Source organism: Ylistrum balloti, unplaced genomic scaffold (assembly GCF_031769215.1).
Source record: "Ylistrum balloti isolate Yb309-2 unplaced genomic scaffold, AGI_CSIRO_Ybal_v1 Utg370558, whole genome shotgun sequence".
NCBI lineage: Eukaryota > Metazoa > Mollusca > Bivalvia > Pectinida > Pectinidae > Ylistrum > Ylistrum balloti.
The window spans coordinates 248971-271411 of NW_026782351.1; the positions used below are offsets into that span (position 1 = coordinate 248971).

General features: G+C 33.8%; 2 protein-coding genes across 2 annotated transcripts in view; one reads left to right on the top strand and one right to left on the bottom strand.

Annotated features, from left to right (window-relative positions):
• Positions 1 to 4030: 4030 nt before the first annotated feature.
• Positions 4031 to 10142, bottom strand: LOC132556304 (prefoldin subunit 1-like). The gene is made up of 4 exons (XM_060220687.1): positions 10082 to 10142; positions 5106 to 5272; positions 4667 to 4751; positions 4031 to 4252 (listed from the first exon to the last, which is right to left on the bottom strand). The coding sequence occupies exons 1-4, from the start codon at positions 10121 to 10123 to the stop codon at positions 4166 to 4168; spliced, it is 381 nt and encodes a 126-aa protein (XP_060076670.1). The 5' UTR covers positions 10124 to 10142; the 3' UTR covers positions 4031 to 4165.
• Positions 10143 to 16747: 6605 nt separating this feature from the next.
• Positions 16748 to 22441, top strand: part of LOC132556290 (dynein axonemal heavy chain 3-like) — a 56598-nt gene continuing 50904 nt past the window's right edge. Inside the window, exons 1-5 of the mRNA XM_060220673.1 lie at positions 16748 to 16768; positions 17510 to 17608; positions 19357 to 19540; positions 19752 to 19860; positions 20790 to 20949. Of these exons, the coding sequence (XP_060076656.1) occupies positions 16748 to 16768; positions 17510 to 17608; positions 19357 to 19540; positions 19752 to 19860; positions 20790 to 20949 (573 nt within the window). The remainder of the gene's footprint in view (positions 16769 to 17509; positions 17609 to 19356; positions 19541 to 19751; positions 19861 to 20789; positions 20950 to 22441) is intronic.

The window sequence follows — 22441 nt, forward strand, 5'->3', positions numbered from 1 at the left end:
GGTGTACCTTTTTTTGCAAATGTACTCACAATAAAAAGGTTTCAATAGTTTATGTTTTGTAATTTGTTTATTTATTTGGATAAATAAATGTTTTGTAGGGGTAAGCAGAGTCAGTATCTTTACTTGTCAGATAGAGCTCCGAAAGAAGAAAAGTGGTCCAACAGGGCACTATACAATAGCTAGTAAGATATATATATATACACATGTATATAGATATACCATGTATTAAGTGACCTCGGCCACCTGTCTCTACGTTGGTGGAAAGTTGGTGCTAGCTATTTAAATGTTTATACAAATAGATACTCATCACCTGTGTAGTCCATTCTGAGATATATGTCTGAAATGGTGTGAAAACCTGGGTCAAGAATTCCTGGAGACTGAACATCGACTTAATAGACGATGTAAGATTACTGCCTCGCCCAACTACGGCTATAGACCATTCCGTAATGTAATTAAGCTATTCTGTCATAACATTTGGACTTTTACAAGACACCTGAAGTGTTTTTGACCTTACGTATTGTAGGGTTGTCTGAACAGGTGATTACCCCTTCATTATCTCATCAATTAATGTCACTTTATCATTTCAGCTGCCATTTGCTGGTCGGGGTAAAGATTTTCACTACAATAACTTCTACAGTTTGTAAGATCAATTTATACTTGCAACGACTAACATAGTCCAGGTTCCAGTCTCAGATTCTGTGTTTCTAACAAGATATCAACCTGCATGCACTTGTCAGTTATAAATCATTACAAGGTTCTAAACGAGCGAAAAATTAACAAAAACCAGTGTTATGGTAGGTGTCAAAAGGTCCATTTCACGATCATGCATGTCCTAGACATCGCCCATCCATGTACTGAAACACCTACCAAAATTACCTGTATATTGGAACAACCCCTGATATCACCAATGTACTTAAATCACTCCCAACATCAGCTATGTAATGAAATAACTTCCAATATCACCAAAGTACTTAAACCACTCCGAACATCACCAATGTACTGAAGCAACTCGAAACATCACCAAAGTATTGAAATAACTCCCAACATCACCAAAGTATTGAAATAACTCCCAACATCACAAAAGTATTGAAATAACTCATAACATCACCAATGTACTGAAACAACTCCCAACATCACATATATACTAAAACAACTCCTAATCATCACCCTTGCACTGGAACTGGAATACGACCGACAACTGAACAAGGACACATACATTGAATATTGATAGAACCATACGCAGTTGAAGGTGCAAAAACTCTGAATCGTTCAAATGAATCTGGTGAGACGGAGGTGGAGGAGGTCAAGGATGACCACCACACTGATCAGAGGCTCCATATACCTGGGAAAGAGGAAGAGTGCAACGGAGAGGATGAACAAGGTATTGTGTACGATAGAGAGGAGGAGCAGAGACGACACGCAGCGAGCAACATTCAGGAGGAAGGGCAGCATCGCAGGAACGTGAAATGACCAGCGAACAATAACACATTGACATGGAAGCAGTTCGACAAGGTTTATACTCAACACCACATTATCTGGCAGTATGGACAGGAAAATGGAGGCGATAACAACGATCATGTTTGACGTCGGTATAGATAAGTTTGGACTGGAAAAGCAAAGAAACGTCAAGAACAGAGAATATAGAAATCGCCGGGAGGAAAGGATAACCACTATCAGGAGGGATCTCAAGGCTTTAACAAAGCAGTTCAAGAGCAAATGAGAATGAGCAGGCTGGGCTATCTAAGTTACGGGTCACTCTGAGGGAAAGGCTGAAGATTCTCGCCAGGCGGAGAGGAGTAGATGCCGAAGGAAAGATAGAATGAGGAAGAGAGTTTTGCTTATATCAAATCCATACCAGTTTACAGCAATGAGAAGAAATGGATTGGGAAGATTGACATGCAAGAGAGAGGGAGTGAAGAAGTACCGTAAAGAGACGAGACGTATAGTGACCTGCGTTATGAGGGAGATCTTGAAGATCCTGATATTCTGATGACACCAGATAATCCAATAGTTATGTTAGACGCCAGTTAACCAGAGTACAAGGAGGTTACATCGGAAGTTAAAAAGACAAGAGCGGCATCATTGCCTGGTATACCATACAGAGTGTATAAGAACTGTCCAAGGCTTACAAGACGATTGTGGAATTTACTTAAGGAAGAGGGCTCGGAAACGTTGGGGCAGTTCAGGACCATCTCATTAATGAATGCAAAGCGCATAACAGACTACATGCTGAGGAACAAGTAAATCGACATCTCAGTCCAGAAAGGTGGTGTGCCGAGAGTATCTGGGTGTGTTGAGCATACAAGCGTGTTCACACAAGTCATTCGGAAAGCCAAGAAGAGGAAGGGCGATCTTGCAATTGTGTGGTTTGATTTGGGAAATACCTACGGTTCATGCCACACAAGATGGTGCCAGTGAAGACTCGTCAGGTGCTGGAAGAATACTGCAACCAATTCAAGAAGCGATACCCGGTTCAGGACTATACAACACCGTGGCAGCGCTTGGAAGTTGGAATCGTTACTGGATGCACAATATCTGTCATTTTGTTCTCTGTTGTAATAAATTCAATGGTGAAATCTGCCGAGATGATGAGCCGAGGGCCATGCATGGCTCTAGGTATTTGGCAACCACCAACAATGGCCCTCGTGGTGGAGGACATTGCAGGAGCTGGAGACAGTAATCAAATGGGCACGCTTGAGATTCAGGCTATCCAAATCCAGAAGTTTGGTATTGAAGAAAGGAAAGCTGAAGGATGACAAATTCAGAATTTCAGATAAAACCGATCAAAGTGCCTCGGAAAGCGATTTGACTGCTCGCTGGCTGATAAAGAAAATTAAGTAGCTATGTTTGAACAAGCAAAGGGATGGATGACAATGGTAGACAGGAGTGGGCCATCTGGAAGATTCAAGGCCTAAATTTACCAACACGGTTTGCTTCCACGAATACTATGACCAATTCTGGTATACGATGTACCTTTGTCAGCAGTTGAAAAGATGGAATAGTGAAAAGCTTTCTACGCAGGTTAATGTGAGTACCAAGAAGCTTTAACAACATCGGCTTGTATGGAGAAGGTACAAAGCTGCATATTCCTCTGAAATCTCTTACAAAGGGATATAAGGTGACCAAAATCAGGCAACTTCTCTTAATGCAGAACAGCAAAGATGTGAAGGTCAGGAATGCACAGGTGAAGGAAGACCTGAAGGAAGTAAAAAGCTGAAAGGACAATCCACGAGTCAGGCTTCGACATAGGGACAACATGAGAAGTATAGCCATTGGCATGCAAGGACTGAGAACATCGACAAGGCAGATATGGAGTAAGGCAGGAAAAGAACAGAAACTGGGGAGTTGGCTAAACTGACAGGGGGTTCGAGAGAAGACTCTCTCATGAAGCAACATCTGGAGGAGCAACTAATCAGATTTCTTCTAAAATCTGTGAGTGATGTAATGCCAAGCCAAACCAACATTCATACATGACGTCTCCGTAAAGATTCGAATTGTGCCAGGGAGTGGCGAACATGGAACATGTCTTATCATGCTGCCCAGTGGCTCTGAAGGACGGGCAACACACCTGGTGCCAAAACAAAGTGCTTTCATCACTTGCAGTAACACTTGAAGTGCATAGGAAGAAACCAGCAAAGGTGGCAGAAAGGCCGAAGTGTTTAAATTTTATTTGAGCAGGTGAAATAGGAATTGGAAGAGTCGAGGGGCAGGTATTAAGGCAATAGCGGACCTGCAACAGGTTGTTGTACCACCTTATATCACCTGTATACTGACACATAACATGTATACTGACCCTGTCAGCAACACATGTATACTGAAATATAACAGGTATATTGCAGCTCCCAATATCACCTGTACACTGACACATAACATGTAAACTGTACCTCCCAATATCACCTGTATACTGGTACCTACCTATTATCATTCATATGCTGACACATGAAAGCTATATGGTATGTGCCAAAATCACATGTATATTGTGACAATACTTGATTGAGTTTAAGAAAATCAAAACATAATCACACAAATCTATCTATTTATATTACATTTTAATTGCTTATTAAATGCAACATTTTATAATATAATTTAAGAAATGTTTCCAAACATGGAAAGTATGTTTAAAAGTAGAGAAAAGCGACATGTAGTATAAATGAACATTCAAAGTCTATCTTGATTGTTGTTTAGACACAATTAGTTCCCTCAAGTTGTCCTGACTCTCCTTCAAACTTCTCTCCAGGTAACCTTTGTTTGTCTGAAATAAATCATGGATCAATTTTAACAAAAACCACCTTCTACAACATCTACATCAAAATAGTGCTTGCCCAAATATGACGGACTCAGAGGAAAATTGAAGTCTCAATTAAAAATATATCATAAAAATGAAAATTCCCATTTCAACTTACCTTCTATTACAATAGGTATTTACTTAATATTTAGTCAGCTATCTATTACATTATGTATTTTGTAATATTGGTTGAACTTTGTTCAAAATGCTGGCAAAATTAGCACTTTTGACAACGTATGTATCAAAATCAAAGCATGAAGCATCTCATAATAAAATCTTGATCATCAAAAATGTGAAATTTACAAAATATGTAAAACAACAATGTATTTTATGTTTAACTGTTGAAATTCCAACAGTTCTGATCAGAAATCACTGTTCTACCTCTAATGATTTCATTTTCTCTTCTGAAGCTTTCACTTTCAGTTGGAGATTCTTTTGAATATCAGGAATTGACTGCAGAATGAACCTACAAAAAAAGAAATTACAAATAAAATGTTACACTTCATTGTATTTAAGCTGATGAAAATAATTTATTATAAAAATTGTTACTCATATATACTTGTTTATTTGACCATCTTTTAATATCAGCTAATTAAATTGCAACACGGAGATATTCTACATGATCAGACAACGAAAATATAAAACATGATGCAGCAATTATATGTATATAAAGGTATAAATTAAGTCATGATAATCTCATCTACATTGTAAAATATACGGTATATTCCAGTTTAACCCAATTTAAAATTCAAATATCTAAATAATCCATCTTTCAATTTATTTGAAAGAAACAATTCTTTAAGTATTGTAATTTGCTTACATTCGACCTACTCCTTCGTATGTGCGTGTACTTGGTGGTAGTGAGGTGATCTCCTGATCCACTAACTTCGAATGTTGCACAGTTCTCTTCAAAGTGTCAATCTGTGCATTGGACAGCTTTATTTGTTGTGTTGTAGTTATCATCTTAGTTTGCAGTTCTTGGAATGCCTTAAATTAAATTAAAAAATTAGTTTCAATCTTAAGTTTGCATTGTTGACAAATTTGCTGATCAGTAGAATAAGTATAAATATTGCCACATTTCAAAACTACTTTTAGAAGGTTATAATTATATAATTACATTGAAACACTGCATTTAGCTTCTATAAAGTACTTTTTGTCACTATAATACTAACTGAATTCAAGGATAATTCATTCTAAAATGAAGCCAGAGGGTGATTATTTACAAAATTGTAAAGTTGTTGAATGTCCCATGCAGTACACAGAAATCTCTACATCATTAACAATGCTAATCATAATAGAAGAAGGTTAACAGACTTCCAGTAAAGTTTTCAATCATAGATATAGACACAATGTATTAAAATCAATCATTTAAAACAATTCCAACTTTTCATTGTAACACAAATAAGGAAAATGCAAGGTTAGATAACAATAACAGATAACCATGAAATAAAATGCATATAAATTGTCAAAATGTGCTGAGAATTTTTATTTGAAAATTTATAAAAGTAGCAATCATATTTTAATCTGACAATTCATAAAAGCTGATATTTTTATACAAAGAGAATACAAGATATACATTTGTCATGTATATATAGTTTTATGTATCTTTCTTAATTGTGGAATTCTGCATTTGTACTGATTATAACTGATTATTACTGTATGTCAATATTCCAGGGTACCACTGCATGAGCTTTTTATTATCAAGCCAACATAGACAACCATAATTTTCAAGCTTCAAAGTCATAATTTATTTCAGAAGAATCCAAAAGTCTTTGCAAAAATAAAACTCCTGCATTCTACCCAACAGTTTATAACCTGACCTGACTATTGAATAAAAAAAACGACATAAAAAGAACAAACAAACAATAAACAAGAGGCCCAAGGGGCCTACATCGCCAACCTGGCCAATTCAGCTATTCAATGATTTAACAAAGAATTCCAAATATGACAAATAATTTCCCTATTGGTTACTGGCCTTGTGGTCAAACAGAAGTTAAATTCATCATTCATAAAAATCACAGTACATTTTGATCTATGAAGCTGTATACAATGTAAATGTTAAAAATGTGTGCATGTAAATGTCATTGGAGTCATGTGCCATGCCCTAGTGGGCCCCAAAATACAAGATTAGGTTGCTTTCAACTATGTAATTAAAGCTTCAGACCATGTCTGCACTGAATCAAGGCATTCCCACAAAAGAAGAATTCTAGAGAATTTCCTCTTTTTCCTGATATTTCTACAGAAAAAGAAGGATTTTGCATAATTTTCTCAATTTAAAATATTGGGCCCAACCCTCTTGCCCCAAGACCCTCTGTTTATAAACATTGATTTCCTTCATCCAAGCATGCTTTAGACCAAATTGTGATAAGTCAACATCCAAGTTAAAGTACCTGGTACATATTTCCACAGAAGTAAAAGGATTTTCAATTCGGGCAAAATTCAATCAGTTCTACAGAAGAAGAGAACTTTTTATATTTCCCTTTTTTTGCCCCACCAATCAGGCCTGAAGGGCAAACATTTATACAAACTCGGTTCCTCTTTCCAAAAACATGCTTCTGACCAAATTTAGTAAAATTCTGTTCAATCATTCATAACTTTTAGCAAATTTTAGAAAAAAAATTGACAGAAGCCAGATGCTTAACAGACACCAGACGACAGAAGTCCTGTCATGGCTTATGCTCACAGGTCTTTTGGACCAGTTGAGCTAAACAAAAACTGAAAATAAAAAAACTTGTAAACTCATAAGTTTGCAACATGTCTAGCAGTTATGAAAAAACAACAGATACACCGGTAAATCAAATGCCTGAAATTAAATATCTTCAATTTCTATTTCTTTTAAAAAACATAACAGTCTTGGACAACTAGTAATGATTACCTATGCTAATCTTATCAGAGAAGCTAAATATTCTGATTCTGCATAACTTATATTTCAAGGAGGAAATGATCAGATACTGAGTGTAGTATGCTTTCTGTATCTCATTCATGGTGAAGCCAATATTTACAAAATGCTACCTTAGTTCAAGAATGAGGTAAATTGGTCTCCAAACCAGTAATGGTAAACCCTTACATGTCTTATGATTTTGTCAAAATTGTATAAAACTTTCTCAACTTGTTTCCATTCAGAGTCTTCATTCTTTGATTCCATTATTTAAGACTGCTTTCCATTGCTGCTAATACATATCAGAAAGAAATTGAATATGACCATGATGTCATTTGCATGATCATGATGTTACTTGGTTCTGGATATTGCAGACATATACTAGTTAGATTGGACGAGAAAGAAAAATCAAACACTGGGTACATGTATGTAGCTCGTGATATTTCTCTACTTCTTTTATCATGAGAATCTATATCTTTCTGTGGCATATCACAATGGTGAGTCAGAAAAACATCAGTGACTTTTCCATTTTTTCCCATAATGTTTAAATGATGTTTAAGAACGGTATTCAAATAGAGGTTATAAGAGATCTATCCAAAGGTGTAGCAACATGCTACTTCATGTACAGTGCTGATTATCATGAATTGACAAGAGGATATGGTTGGATTTATTTTTTCTGTTGTTATTATCATAAACATGTATACCTGGTGAAATTTTGTGGCCTGAAAAAAAAATATAATGAGAGTAAAAAACAGGATACACACAACCCTGCATTGGGTAATAGTCCTATATTGGAAGGATAGCAATCAATTAGTGACTCAAATGCAAGGTGTTTTGAAAAAGAAACACAAAATGTTCTTTGAAACATTAACAACCAAAAAAGGCATATTTTTGACAAGGCCCAACAACAAATGCAATATCATACATTTTTACATAGAAAGTGAATAATCAATTTGTCTTGCTTTTGGTAATAAGAGGCCCAAGGGGCCTTCAGCTATATGATAAACAATTTCTAAAACAATTTCCTTATTGGGTCCTGGTCTTGTGGTCAAGCAGAATCAGATTCACCATTCATAACAAGAGATACCAGAGGGATCTTGGCACCCACCATTATTTGATCATTATGTGTTCTTCAAAATATGGAACTTTTCTCTTCTTTTACCTTCTATTCTCTATTTTTGCCCTAATTGATATGAAATTTGAACATTTCTTTGAAGAACTAGCAATAATAATCTTTAACTGCAAATCAAAGATGGTCACCTGTCAGCCATTTTATTTTTCTGACCAGTCCCAAAATCAAATTGCCACAACTAGGGACATAAGGGAAACCTACAAATGAAATGTGAGAGAGATCCATCCTGGGCTTCTCCGAACCTATATCTTTGATGTCAGAATCCTGGTTAATACAAGAGGTATGCTTTTGACCAAATAATAACAGAATAAAGGCATTCCCACAAAAAAGGAATTTTAGAGAATTTCCTTAATTTCCATTATTCAGCCATGCCTTAGAGGACTGAGACCGTCCATTCATCCCAGAATATTTCAGACCAAATTTGGAAAAAATCCAATCATTCCTACAGGAGGGATGGGATTTTAAAGTGTTTGCCCTTCTTCCCCCATTGGGCCCCGCCCTCTCACCCTTTCATACAAAACTGATACCCTTTCACCTAACAATGCTTGAAACCAAATTTGGGGAAAATCCTAACCTTCCTTCAAGTAATCTGAATTATTCTGATGTTCTATCAACAGTTTTATATCTCTCTGGAGTCAATGATCGTCACGGGAATAAGCGTCCCACACCTTGGTTGACATTCAAACAATAATTGATGAATAGAAAGGTCTGTTATTTAACTTTCAATATTTTCTTACATGACATGTTTCATAATACCAATACTCTCACTAAACATACATTTTCCCTTTGTATTCTGTTTTAGTTTATGTTTGTGTAAGCCATGCCACCTATTAGCTACATGCCAACAGTCTTGCCACTTCTTGGGCATTCACAAATGTTCAGACAACAATGTAAACTGACATTTTGCTTTCCATCTTCCATTTAACTTCTATGCCATTTGTATACATTTAAGCAATTTAAGACTTTGTCAAAATGTGTACAATTGTTCATGACTAGTAGCATTTTTTAGTAAAAAGTTGATAGACAACAACAACCAGTTGAGCTGAAAATCATAAACTTTGTCCCTTCTCCATTACTTGTGATGTGGCTAAAAATACAACACAGGTAAATTCATGATCACCCATGACATTTGCACCAAACATCCCCAATAGCTATACACAGCAGTCAATGAAGAAAAAGTCAATGATGTTTTTTGTCATTTTAGCACAACGTTACACAAAAGAGATCAACATTTCTTATGCAAATCATGTACACATGGTCAGATTAACTATTGGCTAGGTCATGCTGAAAGGACACACCCCTTTTTTGAAAGAAATTTACGCGTTTCTATTTCAAATAATCATGCTTTTGAGTAACTTATTGATTACTCAATGAATGATTTCATGACTATCCCTCAAGTGCAGGGCTATTATCCATATACGGGCTTGTGTCCAACCAGATTAACACAAAGTCTGATAGCAACTGAACCACAACATGACTAAATGGATTAAGTATAGTTTAAAATGTGTTAATAAGATTCCTAACACTTATTTTCGGATAATGTGACAGTTTAGACCACGATAGTCAAAAAACGAAAACTTCAAGATGTATCTAAGTTCATGGTGTCGGTGACTGTCAATAGTGAACATATATCAAACAACGAATGATTTGGGGCTAGACACTCTAGCTAGATAAAATAGATTTGACGACTATTTGTGTTCTATATTTATTCATATTGCTTCCACCATTCCGACATGAGATGATTTTGTCTGGTTGTTTGCCTATTTCGTGGAAAGAAGAAACATACCTTCCGTAGTTCCATATCTACGGGCAGCGTGCCTTTCGCCATCTTGAATTTTTTCCTCTCTGTCAGTGTCAAAACTAGTCTTGTTGTTCTGATACGACCCGTCACTACGCTTAAAGCGTGCACGTGATGAAGATTTGATTTTTCTAAAATAAAAAGAAAGGCGTTAATACAGAGAAACTTCCGGATGCTCCCATCTAGAGTTTTAAACTCTCCACCTTAAAATAATATCGGAATAAAACGTTTGTCAATATTTTAACATCGGTACAGTCAGAGACCTAAATAAATGATTGTTAACATTACCGAAGCGACCGGACCCTTTTTGTTACTTTTATCACGGACTTGTATATTAGATATAATCTATATTTAAGTCCGTGCTTTTATGTTCGAAAGTGGTACACATTTGCATGATACATCTTCTTACTGCTTAAATGGACAAAGTGTACTATGGTGCAGTTCTGAGCGGTAAAAATTTAGGTTTGTGTGCATTTGGCTCTCAATTACTACTGGAAACGGCATGAACTAGTCACAAAAAGAAAAGAAAGATTTTAAAAAAGCATTGGTAATCATAATTACTCCTGAAATGAATGGTGGTGGAGAAATAGGTAATAGAAAGTTAACTAACTTGAGCGATGGAATGTGTCAGGTTAATATTTCTTAAGGTAAACTTGAAAGCTGATTTTACGGGAACAGATCAGTTTTATGTTCATTGACTTAAACCAAATGTTGATGTCATGCCTCATACAATGTTCATGTTCTGTTACTTTTATTTCAATATTCCTTTGGTGATTTTGTTCTTTGTGCTATATTTTTCATGTTCTGTCGTAAAATAACTCTTCTGAGCTAATGTTACATGTTTTATTGTATACGACTGGAAATAAAATTTCTTGTATCTTGTGCCAGTGTTTAGTATAAATTAATATATTCTGATTTTCCTTTGTGTACCACATTTACGATTAAAAAGGGTAATTTTCCTTCACAAAATGTCATTAATCAACCTTTGACCGCTTGTAGACAACTAATGTAAAATCGCACAAACTTGACAGATAACTGAATAAAAGTATACAGCTAAAACATTCCATATGGAACACGTTCGAAGACCGGCCCCTACCGTCGGCGCTGCTGTGAAAAGGTTCAAATCTGACCCGCTTTTGTATTCAATAGTTAATGTATATCACATAAGTGTAACAAGGTACACTTTTGTTTGTAAAGATGATTAAAAGCGTACCAATCAACTTTTGTATATAAAAGTGATAAAAAGTGTACCACGCGAGCTTGAGTGTGCCATAGTGTTACACTTTTGAACATGAAATTGTGAGTGAAAAGTGTCCGGCCGCTATCGACCACTCCTTACTAAAGCAAAAGTTTTGTATTGCGAGTAGGTTGTTAAAAAATGAGGTTTTCCTTGTGACACACACACAATAAAAAAAGAAATTTATGAATATAACCATTGAACCTCTATTAATTGGAACTGTTGGTATTAATGCAAATCCATATGCTAAAGTGTGAGGCAAGGGAAATAACTCTTATATATAAAATGAAAGCAGATTGTATGAAAACCGAATTTTTCGCTTTAATAACGTAGCTTTTGTAGGATTTTAAAATCTGGTGAGTATAGAGAACCTTTTCCAAAATCTTGACGAGTACAGTTACGAAGAGATATGGTAGGTTCTCAATAGAAAATGCCAACATTTCACCACAATCATAATCCAAACTCAAATTCAATAAATCTTTGATAAAATATGAAAAGAAATTACACAGAGACTCATGAAAACACGTCCTGCTTCATGTCGCACAAAGAAATAGAATATTTATCAATGAGGTCACTATGACTACCGTAACAATTTGAGCAATTCCCACAGGCAAAGCAGTAGTCAAGGACTCAAATATTTGAGTACCAAAAAACACTGAGAATAATAAACCATCAATGTGAGTTATTTTTACTCTGGCGATGCTGAACATATAATTATATAATGGGTTGATGCACAGATGAATCAATTGAATGTTCAATGAGGCAATCAAACCTAAGATCTCACAGGGATTCGACAAAGGACTGATTGGAGACGACTTGTGAACACCGGCGGTAACTTGCGTAAGTATGAATAGATTTTAATTAAACTAGTTATTTAGTTAGTCAGTCAGTCGCTTACAGGTTTTTGATGACACTACGTATCATCAGTTTTATATCAATAAAAAATTTTAATCCAATTTTGATATTACGAGCAGCCTAAAGCACTCCTCACCTCACCTCACACTGTTGGTGTAAAACCCTGTTAATATGATATAGTTAAATACCGATATAACAATTTGTGACGTCACTCATTTGTACCGCTACTACCATCTGAAGATCCAATACAGTGAAAGCACTAGTACAAAATGTAACGTCTTCTATTGTCAACTATCAATTAAATTGATACACGGAGTCAAAATTAATATCCCCTACAAACGCGTTTCGCTGGGGATAAAACTCCATTGCTTATCTATGTATGTGTATTACTGAATCGTGGTTAGATAGTTCGATTACGAACACAGAAGTAGGAATTGAGGGATACGAAAAGATAGAAATCGATCTGGGGGAGGGGTTTGTTGTTATGTACGAAAAGATTTAGCATTTACTCCTGTTATATATGAAGACATCGAAGGGTCTGATGAAATGCTATTCATAGAACTATTACTTCCTAAAATTAAACCATTAATTATAAGGACATGTTATCGCCCTCCAACTCAAACAATATTTCCCGATAGATTAGGAAAAGTTTTATCTCAGTTAAGATCTAATTGTGACATTTTTATTTTAGGAGATTTTAATATATGTTTTAAAGAATCCAATAATTCTTTATTTAAATCGTACAAAAATGTTATAAATCTATACGGTTTAAAACAGCTCATAAAAGAAACAACAAGAATAACCGAAAACACCAAATCATTAATTGATCATATTTTGTGTAATGTTCCAGAAAAAGTCTGTCAAGCTGGAGTGATCCTTATTGGTTTAAGTGATCACTTCCTCACCTTTTGCACAAGAAAAATTAGAAAGTCTACTTTTCACGAACATAATAAGATAAAACTAAGATCTACTAAATGCTATGATAAAGATGCTTTCAAGCAATTACTAATTAATGCAAATTGGGAACATTTCTTTCACGCAAAAGATGTTAACGAATGTTGGAAAGAGTTTCATTCGATCTTCTCCAACATATTAATCAAAGTAGCACCATTCAAAGAAGTTCGTTTGAAACAAAAAACGAAACCTTGGATAACAAATGAAATCTTAGAAAACATTAAATTGCGAGATAAGATAAGAAAATCTTTTAAAAAGTTTGGCAAAGAAGAAGATTTAAACATGTACAAAAAACTCCGAAATCGTGTTCAAAATTATGTAAAATAGCTAGATCCGAATTTTTCAACAAGAAAGTTGAAGAGAATAAAAATAATTCAAAAGAACTATGGAGACAATTCAAACTAATGGGCTATCAACAAAATGCCAAATCAAACTCTGATATAGTTCTGAAAGTAAACGGTGAAATGTGCCATGATAATAATAAAACAGCAAATCATTTCAGTCAGTTTTTCTCAAATGTAGCTGCCTCTTTAGTTGAAAAGTTGCCCCCGGGAAAGGGAAAGTTCGTTGCTTCATCAGACACGGTGAAATCATTTTACAGAAAGAGAAACTGTAACAAATTTCATTTAAAACATGTTGATGAAAATTTTGTATTAAATGAATTATTTAAATTAAACACATCCAAGAGTACAGGACTGGATGGATTACCAGCTAGGTTTATTAAAGATGCTGCCTCAATCATTAAAATCCATCTCACCTTTCTGATCAACATGTCCATTTCGGAGGGTGTTGTTCCCGATGAATTAAAAATAGCTAAGGTTAAACCACTTTATAAGAAGAAAGATAGACTAAATGCTGAAAACTATCGTCCTGTTAGTATTCTAAGTATTGTATCTAAAATTCTAGAACGTTCTGTATATAGCCAGTTAGAGACATTCCTAGTCAGAAATAACTTACTGTATAAATTCCAGTCAGGATTCAGAAGCAAATACTCAACAGATACGTGTTTAATACATCTGATTGATCATATTAAGTCTCAGAATGCTAAAGGTATTTTTACAGGTATTTTTTTTACTTGATTTGCAGAAAGCATTTGATACGGTAGGTCATAAAATCTTATGTGACAAACTCTCTGTTCTTGGTGTAAAATCGCTAGACTGGTTTCAGTCTTATCTCACTGTAAGGAAACAAATTGTGAATGTAACATAGGTTGCGGTGTACCCCAAGGCAGTTTGCTAGGGCCTTTACTATTTCTGATATATGTAAATGACATGCAAGGGTGTATTAATCCAAGCTGCAAGATAATATTGTACGCTGACGACTCTGCAATATTATTCTCCCACAGAAACCCAGCAGTTATTTCTCAAACTTTGTCTTTGATGCTGAAGTCCTGTCAAGATTGGTTAGCAGATGACAAACTTTCATTGCATTTAGGTAAAACAGAAAGCATTCTATTTGGTCCAAAAAGGAAAAAAAATCGGATTTTAAAATTGTGTGTAATTATCATGTAATTGAAGTCAAAAGTGAAATATCTTGGCATAGACATCAACGATTCATTATCGGGTGAAGAAATTGTAGATTCAATTGTCAAAAAGGTCAACCAACGTCTCAAATTTTTGTATAGAAATGAACAGTGTTTATCTTTCAGGTCAAGAAAAACTCTATGTTCTTCTTTGATTTTTATGTCACTTTGACTACGCATGTACTAGTTGGTACGAAGGTTTATCGAAAAAACTTTAAAAGAAGAATTTACAAGTAGCACAAAACAAAGTATTCTGAATGTTCACAATAGGCACAGTCTGACACATAATGATTTTCTTCGGGTAAACATGCTTGATGTTGTTTCAAGAGTAAGTCAGCTCAGAATGAATCGTATGTTTAATATTTTCCATGAAAAAGCTCCGAATTATATGTATGCATCTTTAGAAAAAAATCCATGTCTGCAAAATACTCGTTCATCAACATATAATTTTACTCTGCCAATGATTCATGGAGCTGAATATACATCCTTTTGTTTTGTCGGAGCTAAAGAATGGAATCTACTTCCAGAAAATACAAAAACAATACCCAAAAAAGTTAGATTCAAATCTCAGGAAAAACGTCACTTTCAAGACAAAATGGAAGAGAAACATAACAGTGATTATGTTTACTATTGAGACAGATAATGTTTTTATATTTTCATTTTGAAGGACCCCAACGGAAATAAGCGTATATGGTAACGCTTTTTGGGCTATCCTTGGATAGATTTGTTTATATCAGCTGTCTTTATTGTGATTTTATGTTCCGGTGTTGAATGTTTTATTTATGTCAATTTTTCACCTTATGTACTATGTAACATGTATTTTATTTATCATGCTTTGTATACATTTGTGCAAATCTTTCCTGAATAAATTTATTATTATTATTATATATGGTAGCAGTACACAGTTTCTCGGTGTGGCCATGGGTGATTTTTTTGCTCATTAGATTACCCCATTATAAAGGTTTTAATTAAAAATGAAAAAAAAATCCTTGCTAAAATTGGTCCTGTCATGTTAAAGTGGACAATGTGGGGTTTCATTTTTTTCAGGATAATATTTTAGCTTTGTGTTGGAGATTACTATTTGGGCAGTCTCGAATCTGTGTCTACGCACCAAAAACTAGCTTTACAGGAAGTGAAATTTTCATAGTGTTCACATGTGGTCATGTTATGAAGAATTTCCGAGTTGGAATTTGCTGAAATGTAAGTACTTTGTTACCATGACAGTGTTGTTGATTGTAAGATAGGTGTTTAGAATTAAATTTCTCCTAGAAAGTTGTAGTGTTGGGTTGGAATTAGCAGTATTTTTGCATTTTTAGCATGTTTTCAGTAGGTAACCATGACAATCAAATGTCAGAAATCAGAGGAAATTTTTTTTTTACACAAATTTCATCTCTCTACTGTTAATGTAATTGTTATATAGTTTATAAATATATATATACATGTAATGATGTATTTTTCATAACCAATCTGCTATACCTGTATATCTCAAACATGACAAATAATTTCAGGAAAAATGCAAATTAACTGTTTACTGCTACCTATCTATGTTTCCCGCAAACGGAAGTGAATAAAGTAATCGCATTACCTCCCTTCCAAGACTAAACGATCAGATATATCTGGAATTTTAAGAAATTTTACAAAGAATACAAACAAATATAATTGCGAACAAAATTAATTTTATCCGATTGGGATAGTTTATCATATTTTCGAAATAATATGCATGCAATGATAAAACATGAAAGTATAAATTTCCATGAGCATGCAAATAGGCGCCCGACTCAAGCGTTTGAATGATAAACAATTTAAGCTTTTTGGACACACAGAATATCTGCCAATCAAATAGCGATATTTTCCTAGCAACTAAATTGCCCGGATGCTGCTTATGAAAATGGAGGACTAGAGCAGGCTATCTATTGTGAATATGGCATAATGGGATATCTTTTGGAACCAGACACATAAACGACAGTCTCCCATACTACTTCGGGGAGGTTTTAACTGTCTTAAATTATCGTGACATTGACACATCGGGTGTAGTGCATTTATCTTTCAGACCAGCAGTTGTTAATCCGTCCCGAGGAACATAAAAATGGCAATGGAAAGAGCAAAGGTATCCAGTTATACGGATTTGAATCCAGATCTGTTGCGATTTTCTCCGTTATGGAATACTTTATATGTAGCCTTAATATCTGTTGATTTGTAAATTATATATGTCTGTTTCAAAAGTAGCCATTGCGTGCCGTGATATAACTGAATATGACAACTCAATCAGTGTTAGAAGATAAACAAACACTACAAACATGTTTACGACGTTAGTCTTCAAGATGTTTGGTTAAGTACCCATGCGTATTGGGCTTCCTTTTCGATTATTTTGTGTTAAGAAAAAGTATATGCGACAGACTGGAGATTTCAAGGATTAGAAAGACAATCAAACCTAATTAACTAAACATATGCATTTTCCAACCTTTTGTACAAACTAAATTTAGTTTATACGTTGCAAGTCAGAGATCGCCCTTTTGAAAACAGTTTGTCAAAATTTATTTGAAGACTTTTTCACATAAAACACAAGAATTATATTGATCATACTTGATTGTGATTGTGTATTTTTTCTGGTAACTACATCAGATGTCAAGGACATGTTGACACTGATGTCCACTCAACCTCCTAAGATTTTTTTCATTTGTGCATTAACATATAAACTTTCAATTTTGTTACATGCGATAAACAAGTTATAGGTGATCAAACTTTGCAGTGTGCAACATGATATATGATCCGCACATACAAGATCAAGTAATATAAAAAGTACAAAGAATATTTCGTTATGTGAGATTCTTGCATTTTCTTCTTCCAGTATGTTGAAACTCCAGTCCAGAGTTGCAGTAAAACGAGAGGTTTACCAGGGTTACCCCCATTACCATCCACCATGAAGGAACCTTCAGATTTATATAAGGTATTTATAAGATGATACATGATTTTATTTACTAATAATTTGATCATGTTGGGCAATTAGACATATACTACTATAGTACCACTATCGCCTGGAACCTCCTTGATAAGAAAATCATCAACAAATGTAGTATGTTTCATGGACTAAACAGGCAGTAAAGAGGGCCAGCAAAATTTTAAACTTAATCACAAAGACGATTCCAGATATGGCGAACTCAAAAGCTTTTACAAGGATATATATGATATAGTCTACTTGTCTTATTCAGTAGACTTAATGCATTTCCCCCCCGAACCTATGCCATGTATATATTGAAGCTATAAACCTGTATGGAGAAATTTAAACAAAGCAAGATGTCTGTGATATGAAAAGGAAAAATGTGAAATACCTTGAATGGATCGCAGAAGAAAAGAAAAAATAATATCAAACAGTATATACCAACCAATTAAGACCTCATTCAATTCACATGTATTCTTTGATTTTATAAGTAAATCTACATTCTGTTCTTTTTAAAAAAAAACTGGACATGTTTTAAACTTCATTACTGACTTAAGACCTTACATAGAAATATATGATTGAAAAGGTACAAATTGTTCCCACACATACTTACATTGTAATATTATTTGGGTTAAACATTGTTCTCCAACATATTTTTATATTTCTTGACAGAAATTATGTATGCCGATGGTTATATTTTATAATTTATATAATTTTCAAATTAAAGGTAATATTGACCAAAAAGACTGACAACATAATTAAATCAGTGTATACACTCAGAAAGAAAAGTAAAACTAAATTAATTATGAAATAAATAAATATAGATAAAAATGTTCTTTCACACATCCTCTTTGTACATGTCTTTTTTCAAAATAATGTTCCTGAATTAATTAACATTTTCTCGGTAGTCTTCTTTTTTTCTCTGCTATTAAGTAGGTGATAACTGCATCAAAACAAATAAATTTCTTAAAACAAATGACAATCAGAACATTCTTGTGAATATGGCTGATGATAATTACACTGTATATCAGTTGTACTCATTATCATGTACAGGATAAACAATCATATCGAAAATGTTGTTAGGATGAAAAAAATCACCTTTACTTGATGGTTGAGTTACACAAAGGGTGAAAAGACAAATTATAAACTGAGATCCTTCGAAAGTTTATTATTAAAATTGATATAACACAGAGTTGACATGAATTCTGTTATTCCTTCATGATTTAGAATTTAGAAGAAAAGCTGCATGTGGCTTTTTTTATCATACTGTCTAGTGTCTACATATGAAGTCAAATTCAACTTAAAACAGAAATTCCTGGTTATTGATAACCAATGTTTATTGTTTAGCAGAACTGGTAGCCAGTTAAAAAAAATACTGTTATTGTTGTTGATTTGACCTTAAATACAAAGAAAAAATAAATAGTACATAGAATTTATTTGAAGGAATTGTTTTGACTTCAGCAAAACTTCCCGGATGTATCAATAAAATCATTCTGACAATAAATTGCACACCTTATTTCAATAATAAGTATAACTTGGCATTTTATTACAGGGTTGGTTGTGCATGTTCTTTAATGTACAATATTTTCAATTTTACTTCCAGCTTTGTAGATTATTGCAGTGCTGATAAACTTGATATAAATCTTTTTTTACATATTTCATTATAATGATGAAAAGCAATACAAAAAAGTCAGAAGTATATCATACCCATTGATCTAACTATTAAGTAACTATTGTTGTGTTTATGTTTGGAACAGATTGTCCTACGGAACAGTGAACATCCACCAATCATGAAAGGAACATCTTGGACACTGGCTGCTCCTTATAAAGAGCAGAAATTTCACAGAACACCCAGCGAATCAATAGCAAATAATTACACCCCAACAGCTAGTGATCTAAAACTCAGAGATCTACCCAAGCTTGTCAGATCAAAAACCAAGCGTAAGTCTTGTTTTCTTTGATATTTTGCTGAAAAAATGAAAAAAAGTCATATGCTTTGGAAACAACAACTGAAAGTACAAAATACATGTACATCCAAGAATGAGGATGTCTACAAGATATTTTAGATTATCATTTTTATTCTTTGGAGTATAATTTTGATGTCAATGTCATGTATCTACCTGTTTGTGATTAGTGTTTTTATGTGTTGCAGTATCTAAAGCTCCTTTAGGGAGTCCTCGGTCCAATGGCTTCACAAGGGGTAAAACTATATTAGAAGATAATAAAGGCAAAGTGGAAAATGGTGTGAATGGAGTTAATGGGTAAGCTATATAAACATCATCATTCTTAATTTATGGTTGGAGTAAGAATATGAAGATGTTATTAACTGAAAAGCAATGCTGAATATACAAAATCAGTTCTTATAATTTTCATTGTTTTATATTGTTCTATGCATACAGAGACCATTATCTTTAAATTTCAGCCATACCATTGAACTTTCAATCTTTGCAAAGGCAGTTCTTTTATCAGCAATATTTTTTGATGGTGCAGACCAATCTAAGACAATGAATGGATAATTTTGAAAAAATAGTGGTTTGTGAAGGATATCATATGAATATGCTCTTAATTTTTCTGTCCTTATTTTTAAGTCTTACATCATTAATATCACTTGATATGCTGTAAAAGAAATCAATAAAAAAGCATGTTACAATAAAAAAACACTTCTATTAACCGTTCTCCAAGATGATTTAGTTTATTTTCATTTTCATCTACTTTCTTAATCTTTTCTGTGAGAGGATAACAAATTTTTAAAGTCATTGTATTAACTCTTTACAAATAATGGGAAGACATCAGGTTTAGAAATTATGCTTTATGGTTAGATGTCAAAAGTACCTGAAATGACTTTGTAGACTTCTCCAATCAAAGAAGGTTTGACAAACATATGTATGGAATTTGGTTATCAAAGAAAATATAATTGAAAACTTTCACAACCAAAATAATAAAGTATTGGTGAAAATAATCTCTGGCTAGATATTATGAAAAAAGGTACCCGTTACCTACATGTACTCAAATTACAAAACATGTGTCTCGTTATGATTTTATCCAGGTATTTAGAATTCAGCTTGGAAAGAATGTGTGAGAATATATTTTTTTTATAAATCAACAGCTTCGGAATTGGTTTACAAATATGAATGGTTCAGTGATTTAGTGGTGGTTTAATTTTTAGATACATTTTGCTTTGTATTTATAGTGAACAAAAAAATGGAATGAATGGATTTGAGGTATTACCAGATATCCAGGACCTACCCCCTAGCCGCCCTATGACTCCAAATGAACAAATGGACATTATGTTGGCTATCGAGGAAGAGAATAGACAGCAAACAGGAGAACCCACAGAAAGGGATGAAGCTGTGAGTAAACTTTCTGTAAACAACATTATTAAAATCATAAGGGAGTTGGGTTCTTGAATCATTTTGTAACATTTTCTTAAATCTTGAAACAATATCATATATATCTGTAATACATTTAATTCAAATTTATTTTAAAAGTGAAATCAAATGAACTAACAGATGTAGTATTGAGCATGATAATATCAGCTTGTTGTATATAATAATTTCACTGGGAAGTTTATTGTTGGGTTTAGTAGAGCTGTTTGGGACATGAAATGGGTTAAGCCTTTAAATTTGTTCATCGTAACTATTTGCAAACCAGTCATTTATTCATAAATTATACAGATGTTTGCATTGTATTATGAACCCATAGCAGTAAAGATTTGATAGATAAATCAATACAGATATATATAATGTAAAAAACTTTAACAGTTGCAAAGAAATCTATTAGATGATACTGATCATTTCTTGTTGGCCCTGATGGAAATGCACAAGTCTTACTGTGGGAGGAAACAAGAGTACCCACAGAAAACCGACAAGGTTGGGCAGTAGACCCAATGCCTTTCCATGTCCGTTAGGGTAATCAAACCCTGAAAACCTCCATGAAATGAAAGTGCATTATCACTGCCACCTAACCATCCTATACAGATTAAGTGCTTAAATCTTCTTTCTAAAACTAGACTTTATCTAGATACTTTCTCTTCTCTCACAATTCAAAACACAATCTTAAAGTATGATGTAAGAAAACTTACATGAACATTTCATAATAACCTGATGTGTGTTTTACCAATGTTCTAGTTAATTGTTCTAGAGTTAGCATATTTTTCATAATAAAAAACCAGTTGGATCCCAGCTTAGACTTTTTCAGTCTTTTGGAAAATCGATATAACTTGTGTAGATAACAATCTTATTTGGAACCTATCAAGGCATGGGTATTTTTTATAGGAATAACCAAATCATGGCTCAGTTAACATCATGTCTGTCTTGTTCTTCCATCTTGGGCATTAAACCAAAAAACAGCTAATTTAAAGTTATCATTTTTTTGCATGATGAGCCATGCATGCTGAAAGCACATCTTTACCATTGTTACAAGATGCTTTGTGTGAAGTGTGATATTTGCAGAAATCCACTTTTTATACAATTTGACAACCAAAAAATATATTTTTTTTCTGGTGAAGGTAAGTTTTGACATTGATGAACCTGAATGGTACAGAAATCTGTTCCTATAAATTTGTGATGTTTTTAAGTAAGATTGGACATACAATTATCTAGGGGTAAATATATGTAGTGTTATTATAGAATTACATTTAAGCAGATTAGAGTTACTTATCATTTGGTTTAATCTTTTGATTGAACTTCTGTTAAGGCCCTTTACCATATTGGAGCTTGTCCAAATACATGTGTGTTGTTATCAACACATATAAATGGCAAAGACTCAAGTCTTCACAATAGTGGAGACTAGTCTAGAATGAAAAGATTTTTAAGGAAGGTAGATTGCTAAATAACTCATTGA

Excerpts from the sequence above, each read along its gene's own strand:
- LOC132556304 (XM_060220687.1), bottom strand. The coding sequence starts at position 10,123 with ATGGCGAAAGGCACGCTGCCCGTAGATATGGAACTACGGAAG. Across the intron at positions 4,752-5,105 it reads TACGAAGGAGTAGGTCGAAT|GTTCATTCTGCAGTCAATTC; the intron begins GTAAGCAAATTA and ends CTTTTTTTGTAG. Across the intron at positions 4,253-4,666 it reads AGAAAATGAAATCATTAGAG|ACAAACAAAGGTTACCTGGA; the intron begins GTAGAACAGTGA and ends GATTTATTTCAG.